At 44.0% G+C, this 20933-nt stretch overlaps 1 protein-coding gene across 6 annotated transcripts in view; it reads right to left on the reverse strand.

Annotated features, from left to right (window-relative positions):
- ltbp1 (latent transforming growth factor beta binding protein 1) overlaps positions 1-20933 on the reverse strand; it is a 339046-nt gene that overhangs the window by 209839 nt on the left and 108274 nt on the right. For all 6 annotated transcript variants that reach the window (XM_043695510.1, XM_043695509.1, XM_043695512.1 and 3 more), the window contains exons 6-7: positions 5699-5914; positions 2009-2286 (exon numbers count right to left, since the gene is read on the reverse strand). In XM_043695510.1, coding sequence (XP_043551445.1) covers positions 2009-2286; positions 5699-5914 — 494 coding nt within the window. The remainder of the gene's footprint in view (positions 1-2008; positions 2287-5698; positions 5915-20933) is intronic.

Consider the following 20933-nt stretch of genomic DNA (forward strand, 5'->3'; position numbering starts at 1 on the left):
TGGGAAGTCAGGGAAGGAGGCAACTTCATTGGCTATTTTTGCATACTTCCTTGTGATTGGCAATACCGCACTCTATACACTAGTGAAAGTCAAGAGGTAGGACTCTGGAGTCCATCACAGCCCAAAGTTTTGGAAGATCCATGATAGCATGAGGCAATATCACACAAATAAAATGTGCGGATGAGAGAAACCTCCACGTTGTGGTTAGGAAAAGGCAGATTTAGAGTGGTGGTGGTTTGTGAGGCGGAGTAGTTGGGGAGCTAGAGTCCACTCTTAGCAATGTAGCATCAGCTAATTTACACTGATGCCAGTCCTTCTGAGTTTCTCCAGCTCTTTCAGTTTTTATGTCAGATCTCCAGCATCTGCAAGACTTTACTTCTACACGCCTTGTGTGTGTGCAGGCTCTACTGTAACTTCCCTTCAAGAGGAAACCAGTCTGCACTGAGAGGATTAACATTGCAAAGTCTAGCCATGATCTGGAGAGTGATTTCAAAGTTAAGAGGTGCAAAGACGGTGCTGACAGCATGCAGTAACACGGTACATAAATTCACACACGCTCTCTTTCTCATACCTCCGTCAGCAGAACGGGGAGAGAAATAAAAAGGAAGACATCATTTCACCACACACGTTAACTGTTCACACTAAAAGTGAAAATATGCAATAATAATTTTTCTCATGCAGGTTGCGTTTTCCCTGGGCGCTTCATAAACAAGTGTAAGGAAAACAAATAACCAGCCAGGAAAGGACAGATTTCGAATGACTGAAAGATTGGCTGATTAGATGGGTTTCAATAACATTTTTAAAAGACAGGTGAGAGTCGGATTAGTGAGCTGGTTTGGAGATTGCATTCCAGAAAACATGAATCACAGCCACCTGCATTTACACCTCGGAAAAAAAATAAAATGCTCCTCAGCAAAAAATGTCACACGAAGAAACCAGTTCTTGACCACAACATAAAGCAAGTACGGTTTCAAAAAGTTTCTTGCTCCTGACCATTTGAGTCAATTAAACAATCAGGTCAAAACATGCAACTAAACTCATCAATGATTTATGTGCATCAACCTGATAAAAATTATTAACGAGTGATCGCAGCAAATGGGGAGTTCGTTGAACAGGTTTGCAGGAGTATGCTCTGTGTAACATTAGGGCTTGAAATATTCACAGCTTTAACCTCTTAACAGAAGGGTCTGTGAGTTAAACAGATAGTAGGAGGGAGGGATAATGTCGACCATTATTTTGTGAAATAAATGTATCAGCTGCCCATTTTCTAATAATGTGTCATCAAATCAACCCCAAGGTATCAATGTGGACTTCAACAGTTTCCTCGTTTCCCCTTCCCCCACCTCACCCTAGTTCCTCAGCACTGTCCCCATGACTTGTCCAGACTTGTCCGACCTGCCTATCTCCTTTTCCACCTATCCACTCCACCCTCTCCTCCCTGACCTATCACCTTCATCCCCTCCCCCACTCACCTACTGTACTCTATGCTACTTTCTCCCCCCCCCCCTCCTCCTCTCGCTTATCTCCATGCTTCAGGCTCACTGCCTTTATTCCTGATGAAGGGCTTTTGCCCGAAACGTCGATTGCACTGCTCCTTGGATGCTGCCTGAACTGCTGTGCTCTTCCAGCACCACTAATCCAGAATTCAGAAATCTGGAGCATAGTTAGCTTCCATTATTAATGAGCCTAGAGTAAGAATTAAGAAAATAACCCTGTATGAAAGTCTGCATCAGTAACTATTTTCTGCCTCCAGACATCTGTAGCATAGTTAAGCAAATATAATACAGTACAATAATCGGTAAATTTGTCAACAGCATCTAATGAAAGTCATCAGTACTACAGAAGCCTTTATTTATATTAAGATGTTTAGCTATCCGGTACAGAGCAGTAAGGGTTAGATTTTTGTAGCATCTCTCCAGGAGATTTACCATGGAGTAATTCCATTCTGCAATGGCATGTTTGACACAAAGCTTACAAAGAAGTAAGCAATAAGCCTACAGTGCCTCACCTGTGAGCCTGTAGTTTCCTGGAAGCAACGTCCTAACTTGGTTTGTGTTCGGGGAAAATGATGGGTGCGAACTTGCTGCTGGTGTGTGTAGACAGAATTCGGTACGTGAGGTACTGAAGGACTCAGAGCATGATAAGTGATCTGTTGTTGGCTCGACTTGACACCATTGACCTTCTGTCCCAGGGAGGAACTGTCCACTCTGGAGACCTGGTGGATCTGCACATTTGCCTCCGGTGGGTGTTTAACATGGATGTTCACTATGTTTGGAGGGAACTTCACTATATATTTATGAGAGGAAAAACAAAACATGAGGCTGGTGAGCAAGCATTGTGGAAAACATTTTTTTCAAATAACATCATTACCACTATAAAAGTTACTTTCAAGGTAAATATTATATTAAGAACCTAACAGCAAGAGTAGGCCGTTCTGTCCCTCAAGATTCCATGATTCCAGAGTTAGGATGGCTTCACCATCTGAGATTACCCCCCACCTCTCAACTATCACCAATCTGTAAATTAACCTTGACCTGAAACTGGACTGGACTCACCAAATAGGTCAGAATAGGTCAGAGACTAGAAGCCTGCAATGAGTATCTCACCTCCTGACTCCCTAAACCTATCCATCACCTCCAAGGCACAAATTAGGAGTGTGATGGAATACTCCCCACATGTGTGGATGGGTGCAGCTCCAACAACACTCAAGAAGCTTGACACCATACAGGACAAAGCAGACCACTTGATGAACATCACATCCACAACCATTCACCCCCTCAACCACTGATGCTCAGTTGCAACAGTATGTACTATCTACAAGATATACCAAAGAAATTCATTAAGGCTCCATAGAAAGCATCTTCCAAAATCTTGGCCACTTCCACCTAGAAGGACAAGGGCAACAGATATATGGGAACACCACTGCCTGCAAGATCCCCTCCAAAATACTCACCATCTTGATTGGAAATGTATCGGCTGTTCCTTCAGTATCACTGGGTCAAAATCCTAAAACTCCCTTGTAAAGGGTATTGTATGTATACCTATCCTAGATGGATTGCAGCCATTCAAGAAGACAGCTCACCACTACCTTCTCAAGGGCAGCTATGCATAAGAAACAAATGCTGGCCCACCCACTGACACCTATGTCCCATAAATGAATAAAAATCATTTCTTTAAATCATGCCTGATCTTCTACCTCAATGCCACTTTCCTGCACTATCCCCATATCCATTCTGTCATTCGTAATGAAAAATCTATTGGTCTCAGTCTTGAACCTACTGAACTTACACAACCCTGTGGGGAAAACAATTCCAAAGATCCACGCCTCCTCAGAATGGCGAAACTCATCCTCATCTCAGTCCTGATGGGATAATCCTTATTCTGAGACCGGATCCAAGACCTCAACTCCACCTTGAAACCAAGGGAAAACTCCTATGTCTCTGTCAAAGACTGTTTTGCATAAGAATGCGCACATTAGGGTGATGACTCTATATGCGCAATCCATCCTATAATATTCACAGGAATGTTGCATCACTGATGTTAGTTAATGCAGCACAGGCCAACAATCAGATCTGTAACCTTCTGGGAATCTATATAATTTATACTCCCCTGCTCCTTGCTCATCTACACTTTGCCATCAGAAAAGCAATACTGTTTTTTGATTTGTAGATCACTATCTCAAGGCACCCACCACTGTCTCGATTTTACCTTCAGGAAAATGATTAACAGCTACTGTCAGTGTGATTGCCAACATCACAACATGAGCAGAGAAATTTGAAATGCAAATATGGTGACCAAACTTACAAAATTAAAATAATTAATGAGAAACAAAACACAATGAGTAAAAGAATTTGCAAGATTTATTCCACTGACGTTTTTCTTCTGGTTTTTATTAGCAGCACTGTTTGTTCCTTAATTAATTAGAATTTGCTGGCAAGTTAATGCATTAAGTATTGTTATTATTTGAAATGCTGGAGAGTCTCATGAGATATGTCACAACATTGTGCAACACACACTGGGGCATGCTCTGATTATGTCTGCCTTCTGGAAGCATTAATCAGCAAATACAGAGCTTAGTTAAGAAACATTTGCAAAACTGAAACAAAACCAAAATTGCTGGGAACGTGCAGCAGATTTTCCAGCCTCTGAAAAGAGATATTAATTGCCTGGCAGATCTTTAACAGAATTACACAGTCCTTACCACACAGAAAGAGGTCATTAGGCCCAGCTGGTTTGCGGTGGTATTTATGTCCCACACAAGCCTTCTCTCACATCTATTCTTATCAATATATCCATCTCGTCCTCTCTCTCTCTCTCGGTTTATCTAGCTTGTCTTGAAATACATTTATGCTACTTGCCCTAACTACTCATGAGGTGGCAGGTTCCACATTCTAACCACTTACTGGTGAAAGAAATTTATCCCAGATTCCCAGCTGGATTCCTACACATTCCTTACGCCTGGATATCCTGAACCATCATTCACCTGGATGGACTTTTCAGTGTTCTGCTCCTGTCTAGAGTAATAGCCAACTGATGTCCACCTACCAATGATCACCACCCACCCTACCTGAACCTCTCACTTGCAACAGGTTCTCACTGAGCTCCACACGCAAGAGGATTTCAATCTGAAACACTCTTCTAGTCTCCTCTCTTTTCAGATGCAGGCAGACTTTGCATGTAAAGAACTCTCTGTTCTCAAAGTAAAAAATGTGTGGGTGCATTCAGTAGCTGACCATCAAATACCAGCAATACCTTCTGAGATCCATAATCCTATTTCGCAATCTCAGCTTTCCTCCAGTTCTTGTCTCCTGAACATCTCCAATTCCCATGTTGCCCCAACAGTGGCTGTTTCCTTCTCTAAACCTTTCCTCCTGTAAAGCATTTCTTCAATCCTATCTCTTTGACCAATCATTTCTGAAGTCTCTCTTCGTGACTCTGTGTCAAATCCTGTTCTGTAAAACTCCTGTGAAGACCCTCGGGATATTTTATTACTTGTGAATACAAGTTGCTGTTGCAGAGGTTAAAATAAAGAGTTGGTTGAGTCCGTACTTCACTGAAGCAACACTAGGGTGCCATGATGCAGGCAATTTGCACCTTTCTGAATGAAAGCAAAATACTGCAGATGCTGAAAATCTAAAACAAACATAGAGTAGGCTGGAAAAACTCAGCAGGTCTGGCAGCATCCATGGACAGAGAAGCAGAGGTAATGTTTTGAGTCTGGTATGACTCTTCACTGTCCTTGTCAGCCGACTGATTTAATTTGTTTGAACTTATTATTGACAAGCTCTTTAAACGACATAAAATGCAAAGAGCTAAAGGTTTAGACATTACCAAGCAAGAATGTCCAAGGAAAAGCGACTTCTATTTTATGTAATTTACTTAAAAATCAGTAACTGGAATATAAAATCTCTGAATTATAATGTACTGAAGAGAAAACATGCAACTCAGCCCACTGAGTCATTCCCAAAAGAGTTCTGAAAAACAGCCATACTGGACTCAAAATGTTACCTCAGTTTCTGTCCTCCACAGATTCTGCCAGATCATGATCAGCAAGGTTTTGGCCATTATTAAACAGAAAAGAATTGTCTAAAAGAGTTCTCTACTTTTGCTGTAACATTGCTGAGTTGCTGGCAGACCGAAGGAGAAAAATAAACGTATATAACTTGAGAGAGAGTTTGAAAGACAAATTGAGCCTTACTCTGTAGGCCGGGCTTCCCACCGTGAGACAGAGGCAGTGTGTGTGTCGAATGAACTACCGGCGAGGTCGGAGCTTTGCCAGGCTGCTGGTGATGCTGCTGGCCATTGGAAGGCTGCACCGGGATATGGCAGAGCTTGCCGGTAAAATGAGGAGAGCACTGGCATTTGTTCCTGGAAGTGCACTGTCCTCCGTTCATGCAAGGCAAGTGGCAGACCACTGGAAAAATAAACCCAACATTAGTGGAATGCAACAATCTAACACCAAACAACAATGTCTTCTTTCAGTGGTATGACCTTCAGGACCCCACTTGTAAATAGTTACGGACCAAGAAAAAAATCACTGCAACAAATTGCTTTTCTATAGCATCTTTGAAGTGTGACAAGGAGTTCCCCAGGAACTATGCCAGACCAGATTTGACACAGATAAGGCAATATGACCAGGGGCCAAAAGCATGGTCAACATTTTAAAGTTTTAAGAAGCAACGTAAAAGAGAAAAAGTAATGGTTAAGATTTTCAATATTTGGTGCCTAGACTAAAGGGACAGACACCAGTGAAGGCAAGGGGTAAATCAGGGAGGTGCAAGAGACCGGAACTATATTTTTGATTTGTTCATGGGGGTTGCTGGCTGGATTGGTGTCTCTTGTGCATCCTTAATCGCCTTTGAGAATGTGGGGGTCAGCTGCCTTCTTGAACTGCTGCAGTTTTTGGGATTTAGGGGTACCCACAGTACTGTCTGGGAGTGGGTTCCAGCAAATTAACCCAGAGACAGTGAAGGAACAGCAACATCTTTCTAAATTAGGCCAGCAACTGGCTTAGAGGGAGACTTGCAGGTTGTGGTGTTCCTGTGTATCAGCTACCTTTGCCCTTCTAGATGGTAGTAATCATGGATTTGGAAGATTTATGTCTGGGACATTCGACCTCGGACCATCGGGTGACCATCCTCCAAGGTGGACTTCGGGACAGGCAGCAGCGAAAAGTGGCCGAGCAGAGGCTGATAGCTAAGTTCGGTACCCATAGGGAGGGCCTCAACTAGAACCTTGGGTTCATGTCACATTACAGGTGACCACCATTGCACTACACACACACACACACACGACGCGCACACAGACACCCACACACACCCTTACAGAGACACACATTCCCACACTCACACATGCACCCCCTCACAGACTTAAGACACTCTGCACTCACTACACACACACACACATATGGTTTCTCACACTCACAACCCCCAATCCAGACAGACACACACACAGACAAAGACCCACATGCGCATATATACTTTTGGGGTGAGTTTGTACTTGCAGGGTTACATTGTACTTTGCTCAAAAACTGCATGAATTCATGTAAAACTCCGTTATCTCACTTTTTAGATTAGAATCAATCTAAACATCATGGCATAGACAGAGAACACAGGGGGCTAACACCTTCAACATATTGTCTAGCTATCACCATTGTTAACAGCTAACCTGAGAGTGCAACTTTTTTAAAAAAGGCTTTGTGATTTACACATGAAAGAAGTGAAACTGTCATGGTATTCTAACAGATGAAAGGCTTAACAGACAATCAATTTTTCAATGTATAATTTCAGTTACACCACACTGTAAATTTTTACTATAAATTCTGTATGTTAGGATTGAGCTGTCCACTACCACTTGATGAAGGAGCGATGCTCCGAAAACTAGTGTGCTTCCAATTAAACCTGTTGGAATATAACCTGGTGTGTGTACATCTGACTCAAGCAATGACGTTGCATGACTAGAAACCAAATGTAGTAGTGGAGTGATAACAGGATGAAGTTGAGGGGTGCAGTAAAATGAAAGATTTATAATAGTAGTCTACCTCCATCCAAGGCCCTAAAGGAGCCTTCCACATCCATCAAAGTTTTACCTGCACATCCACTAATATCATTTATTGTATCCGTTGCTCCCGACGTGGTCTCCGCAACATTGAGGAGACTGGACACCTCCTAGCAGAGCGCTTTAGGGAACATCTCTTGGACACCCGCACCAATCAACCACACCGCCCTGTGGCCCAACATTTCAACTCCCCCTCCCACTCTGCCAAGACATGGAGGTCCTGGGCCTCCTTTAATGCTGCTCCCTCACCACCAGACGCCTGGAGGAAGAACGCCTCATCTTCCACCTCAGAACACTTCAACCCCAGGGCATCAATGTAGACTTCAACAGTTTTCTCCCCACCCCCACCCTCCTCTCACTTATCTCTCCACCCTTCAGGCTCTCTGCCTGTATTCCAGATGAAGGCCTTTTGCCCGAAACGTCGATTTTACTGCTCCTCGGATGCTGCCTGAACTGCTGTGCTTTTCCAGCACCACTCTAATCTAGACTCTGATTTTTAACTATGTCTGGGGAACGCAGAGTAAAGCAGAAGATGTGATGATACACAATCCCTTCTCCTTTGATGGTGAATGGGGTACAGTTGTGTCAAAATCTAATGCAAGATAATAAGCCTTAGAGACTGGGCAACAGTCCAGAAGAAAACAGGTACATAAATACTCCTGTTAGGTATGGAATGTTCCTCTTTATAAATCAAAAGTACTAAGTAAAACACTTGAGCAATAGTGAACATATATTTTAACTCTGCTATGCATGACTGTATTCTCCTCATTATAGTTGAATAATTGAGAAGAGTGCGGTTTGGTGAAGAATTGAGCTCATGGGGATTCAGCATAAAAAATTCCACAAAGAAAAATGCACTCAGAATGCAGAACCTTCCAGAATCATAATTAAAAAGTCACACAACAACAGGTTATAGCCCAACAGGTTTATTTGGAAGCACTAGCTTTCGGAGCACACTCCTTACTTGTACAACCACCCGATGAAGGAATAGCACTCCTAAAGCTAGTGCTTCCAAATAAATTTGTTGGACTATAACCTGGTGTTGTGTGATTTTTAACTTTGCCCATCCCAGTCCAACACTGGCACCTCCAAGTCATTCCAGAATCATGTACTATTTGGCCTCTCCTTGATTCCATCCAAAAGCCTATCAGAAGGTTCTGCAACATTTTCTCCATCTGCACAAAAGTACTACTTTAAAAGCTTTCCACCTTTGTGTGGAGCAACGCCAGTCTGTACTGTCAATGGCACGGCTCCTCATTGTCCCTGTGGTTAAGGAAGCACTGCATTCCTTCATGTGTTTGGTCACCTTGAAGTATGTTTACCCTCCCAATCTGTTCAGAGCAGCTATTTATCCAGCTGTTCTCAGAGGTGTTAATTGACACTGTATTAACTGTAGCAGCTGAGTACCGTTCCACAGTTTAGTGAGGAAATGCATTCATTCTGATTTCCAGCCACTCATCTTCACGGAATCTTTTTTGTAACTCACAGCCCAAGATAAATAGCCAGCTTACATTCATGCCTTCTGAGAGAGACAGAGAGATAAAGTACACAGAAGATAAGATTAGCAAAAACATACAAATTGACAGAGCTAGGCCCAGACAAGAAGAAACAGGGACAGACAATGTCAGAAGTCACCATCCTTCCAAACATGCATTGAATTTAAAGCGTACTGTTAAAATGATAGCCAATTTTCTTCTTTATCAAAAGGAACAAGAGAAAGTGGTTTTAACCTGTGCTTAGAATGAATTTACTCCTGTACCTCATGGATGCAGCAACAAACTAATGTAGTTTCAAAGACAACAACATCTTCATGTCTGCAGGATGACTCCTTGTGTCTAACTGAACAGGAGCTAATCACCAAGATAGGAGAAAGTGAGGACTGCAGATGCTGGAGATCAGAGCTGAAAAATGTGTTGCTGGAAAAGCGCAGCAGGTCAGGCAGCATCCAAGGAGCAGGAGAATCAACGTTTCGGGCATAAGCCTGAAGAAGGGCTTATGCCCAAAACGTCGATTCTCCTGCTCCTTTGATGCTGCCTGACCTGCTGCGCCTAATCACCAAGATGCCTTCATCTTATAAACCCTCTGCTACTGGAAGGTGACAGATAGTGGGAACACGAACATGTCACCTTTCCTTTACTGTCTTTGGGTCAGAATCCTGGAATTCCTTCATACCATCACCTCAATAAACCATAGTGACCGATGAAGGTGACTCACTACCACTTGTACAAAAGCAGTTACAGATGTGTAATAAACACTGCCTTCACCAGCGTCACTAACATCCAGTAAACACATGGTCTACAGTTTGGTTCACTGCATTGGAATTTCTGGTGAAACACAGGATTGATCCACTGAAAGGTGACTTTGTGGAATGATACCTTGCATTAGCTCCCACTCTGACCGTAGCTTGGCTTTAAAATGCTCAGTGTTATTTTCAAACCCAACCAAGGCTTCACCATTCCTTATGCTTCACCATAATGTCCTCCATCCCAATAATCCTCTGAAACTCCTTCAGTTCTAGTGACCTACGTATCCCTGATTTTTGTGCCTGTCCTATTTGCAACTCAGTTTTCAGCTGCCTGGACCCTCCATGCCTCTCCTTCTTTCCAAAGGCTCTATGTAAAACCTACCCATTTAATGTTTAGTCACTTGTCCTAATATCTCCTCACATAAGGTGGTGAGAGGTTTTACTTGATTATCACTCCTGTGGCATGCCTTGGGACATTTCACCACCTTATGAGGTGCTACAGACATGCAACATGCTGTTGATACATTGTTGTACCCCATTCAATTGTCAATCTCTCATCTTTTCCCGTATTAAGCCTCCAGCATAAACCCTATCACCATGTATGCACACCGAGAGCTTCCAAACCACCTGTGCAGGGCAGGGGTGGAGTCTGTGGGCAAGTGGCGAGGTGGGACTGTTAGTGGTCAGTTCCAGACCAGCACAGACCCACCAGTCAGGCCTGCCAGTTTCAAAGGATCGGAGTGAAATGTGGGCCTGAGAAAACACGCGACAAAAGAGTGAAATGAGAAGCAAAATGAATGTGAAGGACAAGTTAAAGAGCAAGAGTGTGATGGCAATGTTCTGTCATGTTCTGTTCTGTCAAAAGTCTGTTCAGATTTCACACACCCGGTGTGATGTGACAACTGCAACTTGCTGCATCACAGACAGATCAGGAATGGGAGTAAGGCATTTGGCCCCTTGAGGCAGTTCTGCCATTCAATACGATCATGGCTACTCAACAACTAACCTTAGGTAGCCATTAAAATGCACAAGGTCAGACATAATTTTCAAAATGTGTATATGAAAATTAGCAAGGACATTCACCACTGTACAGGTTACTCTGTCGACACACTGGCGTGGTTAATCAAATACAGTCAGTTCTGCCATAATACAGTAGTTCCATTCTCATGTGTTATAAGAAAACCATGTAATAGCAACACAATTTAAACCAATGAGGCCCAAATCATGTTATAACCAACACATACTGTAAAAGTTGGCGCTATAGAAACAGTGTCTCCAATTTGTCATAGAGTCAATCATGTTATGGCAAATTTGCATTAAACGAAATGTGTGTTCCAGCAGAACAACCATCTATAAACAGTGCAAACAATCTTAGGCTGGAAAACAATGAATTCCTTGCAAATACCTCTTGTGTGAAAAGGGATGAAATCTCCCTTTGAGCTGCTTTGAACATGGAGAGCAACCACTATGATTTAGGGGAAAAAAAAATCAAAAATTGAAATGTCACCATTTGGGCCTATCTCCATTCCCAGCTTTCAAATGCTCATGTTCTTTGACCTCCCATTGAAGTTTTCAAACACTGAGTATATTTACAGCTGAAGATATACGCCTCTGTGAAGATTTGCTTTCACAGGTCATGGTTTTATTATCAGGGCAGGTCTCGAGCTGTCAAGTTCATGGAAGCTCTGCCAGATTTTGCTTGTTAAAGGTTAGCACAGATGCCTCAATTTCACAGAAGTCTCCAAACTGTAGCCTTGCTGTAATCTCACAAGCATCCTCCCACTTTCCAGGGACTGCTATTCCAACATGTTCAATCCTTCTGGCCAAAGTGGATAATCTATTGACAGCAAGAACCCAAAGAGCTGTAAAGATGTCACCACTACTGACAGAAAGCTCCTGAACACAAGCATTGCCACATCCACATTCATTTTCTCAGGTCACACTCAGAGGGCTTTTATTGTCATTTCCTTTATCCTTGCGTGTCTTCAGAACGCAGCAAATACAAAATGAATAAAAGAAAGGGGCGAATGCACTTTTTAATCGACTCTGCTTCACCCTGCTACTGCATTCCTGGAAGAAAGCAGCAACCAACCATTCTTACATTAGTAAAAAGAAAATGCCAGTCACAATTAATTAATATTCCACACACAAAATCCCTCCGCTCCACTGAGAGCAGACCTGTTTCCAATAAGACAATGTTGCATTGATTTTTAAAACAAACTAAACTCTTCTTTGAAGGTCCTTGTTACCAAGTGCTGCAGAATATACCTTTCAACCTCAGTCAGCTGCAACTAGAACCTTTGTGTCCTTTTATTGCCACAGAAATAAGCCATTACAATACCACTGCCCCTCATTCTTATGACTCTATTAAAGACACTGATGCAATTACACAGCTCGGTTCTTTTACCCCTGCAGTCTTAAAGAAAAGTAAAGTGTTGAGGTTTTTTTTCTGAGATTCGCATTTTTTTTAGTTGACCTTTCAATGTAAGTCCTTTCCATCAATGTATGAGCAAAAGGGACATTGCAGTTCTAACTGCCAATTACTGGTCGCTCAATTTGCGTAGGTTACTCATCAAGCTCCTGGCACACCACGGCAGCTCACATCAATATAAAATCATCACAAAAAGGAGGAGGAGTAGGCCATTCAGCCCTTCAAGCCTGCTTTGCTATTCAATACAATCATGGCCGGCCATCTAATTCAGTCCCCTGTTCCCTCTTTCTCCCCATATCTGTTGTACCGAAGAACAATAATCAAACTCCTTTTTGAAAACAACCAGATTTCAAGATATTATGGCTGGGTATATCTCTGATTTTCTCCCATTTCAGATTAGAATAGAATGGCACATAGAATCCATACAGTATGGAAGCAGGCCATTCAGCCCATTGAGTCCACATCAACCTTCCAAAGAGCATCCCACCCAGTCCCACCTCCACTCCCTATCCCTGTAACCCTGCACACCTTTGGACTGTGGGAGGAAACTCACACCGACATGGGGAGAATGTGCAAAGTCCACAGACAGTCGCCCGAGGCTGGAATCGAACCCAGGTTTCTGGCGCTGAGAGGCAGCAGCGCTAATCACTGAGGCACCGTGGCACCTGACTGTTGTGCCAAGCTATGTTTGACTGTGAGCTAGCCTGGGTGATGGTATGAGTCAAGATTAGAGCGGTGCTGGAATGCAATTTAACATGGCCAATCCACCTAACCTGCGCATCTTTAGACTGTGGGATGAAAGTGGAGCACCCGGAGGAAACCCATGCAGACTCAGGGAGAATACACAAACTCCACGCAGACAGACACCCAAGGGTGGAATCGAACCCGGGTCCCTGGCACTGTGAGGCAGCTGTGCTAACTACTGGGCCACCATGCCGCCACCTTTTACAGTGTGGAAGCAGGCCATTCAGCCCATGGAGTCCACATTGACCATCCAAAGAGCACCCCGCCCTTCTATCCCTTTAACCCTGCATTACCATGGCTGGATAACAGCAACGGAGAGGGTTTTCCCATTGTGGAATCACAACGTACACCAGGGAATGGAGATCTCTCATAGCTGGGCAGTTTGGATATTGCAAAGTGAATCTGCACAACTGAAGGAGGATGACAACAAAACATCATCTTTAAGAAGCATTTTAAGGCAGTAAAGATGGCACGATGCCTCTCAGAAGTAGGAACTAAACTTGACACCAAAGCACCTGTAGAGATATTCAGACAGGTGACCTAAACCAGGTCAGAGGGCTGCATTGTAAGGAACATCTTAAAAAGGAGTTTGAGGTGGCAAAGGTGGTTTAATAAGTGAATTCAACAGTTCAGAAATGAGGCAACGGAAAGCGTGTCTGCCTCTGGTGCAGTGATAACTATCAGGGATGCACAATAGTTCAGAATCAAAGCAGACATTAAACGGGTTACAGGCTGACAAATCATTTTCAAAAGTACTTATACAGCAACATGAGCCAAACATCTTTGCTTTTTCAAATGCTGACAGCCCTGCTTTGTACTTTCAATATTTTCTGAGCTTTCTTTTATATTTGACTGCATGACACAGGGAAAGCCTTGCACATTTCCTCTGAAGGGTCCATCAGCAGAAGCTTCACATTTTTGTTCATTTTTCGAGACCTGACCCCACCCGCGGAAGTTGATGCTAGGTTTTGTGGCTGTCAGGGAACCACTGACAGTAGCTATTGGGTATAACATGAAGAAGGTGGGGACTGCAGATGCTGGAGATCAGAGTCGAAGAGTGTGGTGCTGGAAAAGCACAGCCAGTCAAGGCAGCATCCAAGGAGCAGGAGAATAGAATCGATGTTTCGGGCATAAGCCCTTCTTCAGGAATGAGCATGCCTAACACATGTTCTGGCAAGTGACATTGACCAGTTGGTGACAGGGGCAACCATGATGGACAAGCTATTTTGTCCCACATTTGACTATCACTTTAGTGAACTGGGGATTTCCAGTACACACAATGACAGAAGATTTACTGATCAAAGAATCCCTACAGTGTGGAAGCAAGCCATTCATACTGACCCTCCAAAGAGCATCCCACACCCACCCAGACCCACTTCCCTACCATATCCCTGTAACTTGTATTTCCCACTGCTAATCCACCTAAGCTACACATCCCTGGACACTATGGGCAACTTAGCATGACCAATCCACCTAACCTGCACACCTTTGGACTGTGGGAGGAAACTCACACCGACATGGGGAGAATGTGCAAAATCCACAGACAGTCGCCCGAGGCTGGAATCGAACCCAGGTTTCTGGTGCTGAGAGGCAGCAGCGCTAATCACTGAGGCACCGTGGCACCTGACTGTTGTGCCAACAAAACCCAAGCTATGTTTGACTGTGAGCTAACCTGGGTGATGGTATGAGTCAAGATTAGAGCGGTGCTGGAAAAGCACTGCAGGTCAGGGAGCATCTGAGGAGCAGGAAAAACAATGTTTCAGTCAAAAGCCCTTCATCAGAAATCCGGAGGGCTTTTGCCCAAAACATTGATTTTCCTGCTCCTCGGATACTGCCTGAACTGCTGTGCTTTTCCAGCACTACTCTAATTAGATTAGATTAGATTAGAGTGTGGAAACAGGCCCTTCGGCCCAACAAGTCCACACCGCCCTGCCGAAGCGCAACCCACCCATACCCCTACGTTTACCCCTTACCTAACACTACGGGCAATTTAGTATGGCCAATTCACCTGGCCCTGCACATCTTTGGACTGTGGGAGGAAACCGGAGCACCCGGAAGAAACCCACGCAGACACGGAGAGAACGTGCAAACTCCACACAGTCAGTCACCTGAGGCGGGAATTGAACCCGGGTCTCTGGCGCTGTGAGGCAGCAGTGCTAACCACTGTGCCACCGTGCCGCCCACGGTGTTGACTCTAAATCTCCAGCATCTGCAGTACCTACTTTCGCCTGGGTATGAGCTTATCACATTGGATTGCTAAAAGAAAACTGCAATTCAACAGGTTTGTGAAGCCTCAGACCATTGACAACATTCATCTTAACTACTGCCAAGTTAGTAATGTAACAAATAGATGTTAAAGATTACAAATACAAGCACATGGATGTCAACAATATTAAAATTGTAGAAGAAAATTTCTATTTTTACCGTGGTTTCACAAAACCTCAGGACATCGCTGTGGTTTTGCAGTCAAGTAAATGCAGTTTTTGAAGCTGAACTTTCAACATTCTGACTCGGAGGCAGCAGCATAATCACATAACCATGACTGACGTGTAAAGTGATAGTCAATACTATCCGAAAATAGTTGATCACTCCGAACATATACAAATAGAGTCATAGAGTCATACAGCATGGAAACAGAGCCTTTGGTCCAACTCGTCCATGCCGGCCAGTTTTTCCAAACTAAACTAGTCCCACTTGCCTACATTTGGTCCATATCCCTCTAAACATTTCCTATTCATATACCTATCCAAATATCTTTGCAACTGTACCTGCATCTACCACTTCCTCTGGCAGTTCATTCCACATTTGAACCACCCTCCGTGTGAAAAAGTTGCCCCTCAGGTCCCTTTTAAATCTTTCTCCTTTCACCTCAAAGTATACTCCCCAGGGAAAAGACCGATGCTACATACCTTATCTATGCCCCCCATAATTTTATGAGCTTCTATCAGGTCACCCCTCAACCTCCTACACTCCAGTGAAAAAAGTGCCAGCCTCTCCTTATACCTCAAACCCTCCAATCCTGACAACGTCTTTGTAAATCTTTTCTGAACTCTCTAATTTAATAATAATATCCTTCCAATAGCAGGGTGACTAGAAATGTACACAGTGCTCCAAAAGTAGCCTCACCAACGTCTTCTGCAACCTCAACATGATGTCCTAACTCCTTTACTCAATGGTCTGAATAATGAAGGCAAGCATGCTAAATGCCTTCTTAACCACACTATCTATTTGGTTAAAAGAACTATGTACCTGAACCCCTAGGTCTTTCTGTTTGACAACTCTACTCAGGTCTCTACCATAAATCGGATAAGTGCTGCTCTCGTTCATTTTACCAAAATGCAATCCTTCGCATTTATCCAAATTAAACTCCATCTGCCGATCCTCAGCCCATTGACCCAATTGGTCAAGATCCCTTTGCAATCGTAGATAAAATTTGAGGGCAAGAGACTTCCAAATCTTCAGAAAATATCTATGCCTTGCTTTTGGAGTGAATATCTAATTTGAAGTAGAATTGTTTTTCCTCCATAATAGATGATGTTCATCTAACCATTCATCCTGGATATCCCAATACACAGCGCCATTTCTGTTCTAAATTTACCAGTACGTGACTAAACTAAGGCCAAGGCACCTTCTGGCGAATGCAGCTCTCTCCGATATAGTAATGTGCTAGCGGCAGTAATACATTCCTGCTGACACTATCTATGAAAGTAGTCATTTAGAGGTCATTTGAAAGCTGTAAATGGCTCATTGCAACAAACTGAATCTGGTGGATGGACAAGATAATAGACCATGAGACCAATTTATGATTAATAGCTGAATACACAAGACCTGGAGAGGTGGAGTAAGGGGTAGTGGACACATCATTAGGCAGATCACTACTAAATATCTGATCTCAACTGGTTTATAATTTATGAAAAATGTACTGATCATTAATAATACTTTCTTGTCATGTAGTCTGCAAGTGCTCCAAAACATAAATGTTGGTCACAGACAAGGGGTGCTATGATGTGGAACCCAGTGTATATATTAAGCCGCAGGATGAAAACTGTTACATCTGTTTCTTCCTCCTCCCATTAGATTAAAATTCCAATTAAATTTCAAACTATGAACTCTTTAAACTTGTGGTAATTCAACACTCTGCTGCATAAATCTTAATTTGCAGCAAGCCCCATTCCACTATTGACTATGTGCTCATGATTTACATTGGCTCCTGGTCAAGCAAAGTCCTGATTTTAATGTTCTCATCCTTGTTTTCAGATCTCTTCATGATCTCACTCTCCCCTGCTCTGTAATCTCTTCCAACACCCCTTCTCCCACTAACCTCCCTCCACCCCACAACCTTTCGTAACACCTGCATTTTTCTAATTCTGAATTCTTGGGCATTCCCAACTACAAATGCTCCATCACTGATGAACAATTGCTTAAGTGCCAGGATCTGGAATACTTTTATCACTTAGAGGTAGATTGTGGTGTGTTGGTAATGTTGATTATGACATTTGACAAATAATTCTGGGGACATGCAACTGACAGGTGTTTAAATTCAACTAATACATTTGGAATACAAAGCTAACTCAGCATTCTGAGAACAATTATTATTATCGACGTGTTAAGAGTGCAAGGACTCTTCACTGTTGTTAATTAAAGGCACAAAACCACAAGTGAAGATTCTTACAAAAGCAACAAATAGCCCAATCTCCTGTTTCAGTTTTCTCCCTGTTTTCCGTTGACCCACCTAAAACATTTAAGGAGAGGGTAGGGACAATGCTGTCAGCAGCCACTGTCAAAGGTCATAGGTGATTAAAATGGCCGCTCATACACATCGGGAAGTCAAGAATAACAGGGGGAAATGTTGAAGTTGGAGAAAAACAAATTACATTGCGGCTTCATATAAGCCAACGCCCTTTAGCAGCAATTTGAAGTAACAACACTGAATCATTCAGAGTCATTTGTGCTGTCATTAGCTACAGACCAACTGCCACCCACACAGTGCAGATTACATATGAAATGAAAGTGCCTGGGCATCTTCACGGAACTGAAGATAAATTGTGAAGGAGCAGCAAAAGATTCTTCTCACATGTTTATCTGGAATTGTCACATTTCAAATCTGCTACTGTCCTTGGACTAAGGAGCTGAAAATCTTGCCAACTGTCACATTTAACATTGTGCAAAAAGCAGCCTGATACAAATGGGTAAAATATGGATGATGATTTCCTGTAATCTAAGCCATTAGTGCTTCTAAATAATTAGTATGAGAATGATTAAACATTTCAGAATTTCGATGACAAGTGAAGGCAGCTGCTTGTGGTATTTACTCTCACTAAAGGTTTTCTGGGGCGATCTAACCAAGGAGCCCAGTATGATACAATGTGGAGAATGTTGAAGTGGCTATCCTGGTGACACACCCTAAAATCCAAGACACTTAGAGTCCAGACCAGAGTTGGGAGAATCCTGTGACACAGCCAATGTGATAATGGAGCAACTTATAACAAACAAAGCAGTGTGACACCAAAATAAGGGAAAAGTTCCAGACAACATCTTCACACTTCTCCTTTCACCTGTGAAGTCTACATCAACTCGAACCTTGTCAGGAAATGAAAGCCATCCTGCCCCTAGCTCTTATTAAATACTCCATGGATGGTCTTTGACTCCCTGCATTCATTTCAAACTGAACAACCTAGTTGTTAAGCTCCATAAAATCCACTTATCGGTCGTTTTTTATCCCTCAGTTATTTTGGGCCAGAGTGGTTTTGGCTCAGTGAGGATTATGCTGTGAAAATTGAGAGAAATTGCAGCAGTTAAGGACAAGAACAGCATGGAATTAGGTACAGAGTAAAGCTCTTTCTACACTAACTCCCCCATCAAAGACTCCCAGGGCAGTGACAGCACAGGGTTAGATACAGAGTAAAACTCCTTCAACACTGATTCCCTCCACCCCAACCCCAATCAAAGACTCCCAGGACAGCGACAGCACCGGGTTAGATACAAAATGGGTGGCACGGTGGCACAGTGGTTAGCACTGCTGCCTCACAGCGCCAGAGACCTGGGTTCAATTCCCGCCTCAGGTGACTGACTGTGTGGAGTTTGCACGTTCTCCTCGTGTCTGCATGGGTTTCCTCCGGGTGCTCCGGTTTCCTCCCACAGTCCAAAGATGTGCGGGTCAGGTAAATTGGCCAGGCTAAATTGTCTGTAGCGTTAGGTAAGGGGTAAACGTAGGGGTATGGGTGGGTTGAGCTTCGGCAGGGCGGTGTGGACTTGTTGGGCCGAAGGGCCTGTTTCCACACTATAAGTAATCTAAAGTAAAGCTCCTTCTACAGTGTTCCCCCATCAAAGACTCCCAGGACAGCAACAGCATGAAGTTAGAGACAGAGTAAAGCTCCCTTTACTGTATCCCAATCAATATAGGAGTTCAGAAATCATTTGAAGTTGTACAGGACATTGGTGAGGCCTCTTCTGAAGTACTGTGTGCAGTTCTGCTCACCCTGTTATGGGAGGGCTATTATTACATTGGAAAGGATTCAGAAAAGATTTACCAGTATGTTGTCAGGACTGGAGGGTTTGAATTATAGTCTAGATTAGAGTGGTGCTGGAAAAGCACAGCAGTTCAGGCAGCATCTGAGAAGCCAGTAAAGTTGACGTTTCAGGCAAAAGCCCTTCATCAGGAATACAGGCAGAGTGCCTGAAGGGTGGAGAGATAAATGAGAGGAGGGTAGGGGTGGGGATCCTCCAGGCGTCTGGTGGTGAGGGAGCAGCGGTGAAGGAGGCCCAGGACCTCCATGTCCTCGGCAGAGTGGGAGGGGGAGTTGAAATGTTGGGCCACGGGGCGGTGTGGTTGATTGGTGTGGGTGTCCCAGAGATGTTTCCTAAAACACTCTGCTAGGAGGCATCCAGTCTCCCCAATGTAGAGGAGACTGCATCGAGAGCAACGGATACAATAAATGATATTGGTGGATGTGCAAGCAAAACTTTGATTGATGTGGAAGGCTCCGTTAGGGCCTTGGATGCAGGTGAGGGAGGAGGTGTGGGCGCAGGTTTTGCAATTCCTGCGGTGGCAGGGGAGGGTGCCAGGAGGGCGTGGACCTGATCAGGTAGTCACGGAGGGAACAATCTTTGCGGAAGGCGGAAAGGGGTGGGGAGTGAAATATATCCCTGGTGGGAGGGTCCGTTTGGAGGTGGCAGAAATGTCTTCAGATGATTTGGTTTATACGAAGGCTGGTAGGGTGGAAGGTGAGCACAAGGGGCGTTCTGTCCTTGTTACGGTGGGAGGGGTGGGGTCTGAGGGCGGAAATGCGGGATGTGGACGAGATGCGTTGGAGGGCATCTTTAACCACGTGGGAAGGGAAATTGCAGTCTGTAAAGAAGAAGGCCATCTGGTGTGTTCTGTGGTGGAACTGGTCCTCCTGGGAGTAGATACAGTGGAGGCAGAGTGATTGGGAATACGGGATGGCATTTTTGCAGGAGGACTACGGTTCCCAGTCCTCACCCTCGCCCACGCATCAATGAATTTAATACACGCCATGACATCGAACACTTCTTCCGCCTTCTCCACATCCGAGCTTACTTTCACAATCAGGACTCCCGCCCACCTTCCGAGGACCCCTTCACCCGCCTTCAACACACTGCATCCACCTGGACCCGCGCTGGCCTATTACCAGTCCTTGACCTCTTCATTTCCAATTGCTGCCGGGACATTAACCACCTCAACCTGTCTACCCCCCTCCCCCACTCCAACTCTCACCCTCACAACGCGCAGCCCTCCAATCCCTCTGCTCCAATCCCAACCTCACCATCAAGCCAGCGGATAAAAGGGGCGCAGTGGTAGTCTGGCGCACTGACCTCTACACCGCTGAAGCCAAACGCCAACTCGAGGACACTTCTTCCTACCGCCCCCTCAACCATGACCCCACCCCCCATCACCAAACCATCATCTCCCAGACCATACAGAACCTCATCACCTCA

The sequence above is a fragment of the Chiloscyllium plagiosum genome, chromosome 9 (genome assembly GCF_004010195.1).
Source record: "Chiloscyllium plagiosum isolate BGI_BamShark_2017 chromosome 9, ASM401019v2, whole genome shotgun sequence".
Taxonomy (NCBI): Eukaryota; Metazoa; Chordata; class Chondrichthyes; order Orectolobiformes; family Hemiscylliidae; genus Chiloscyllium; species Chiloscyllium plagiosum.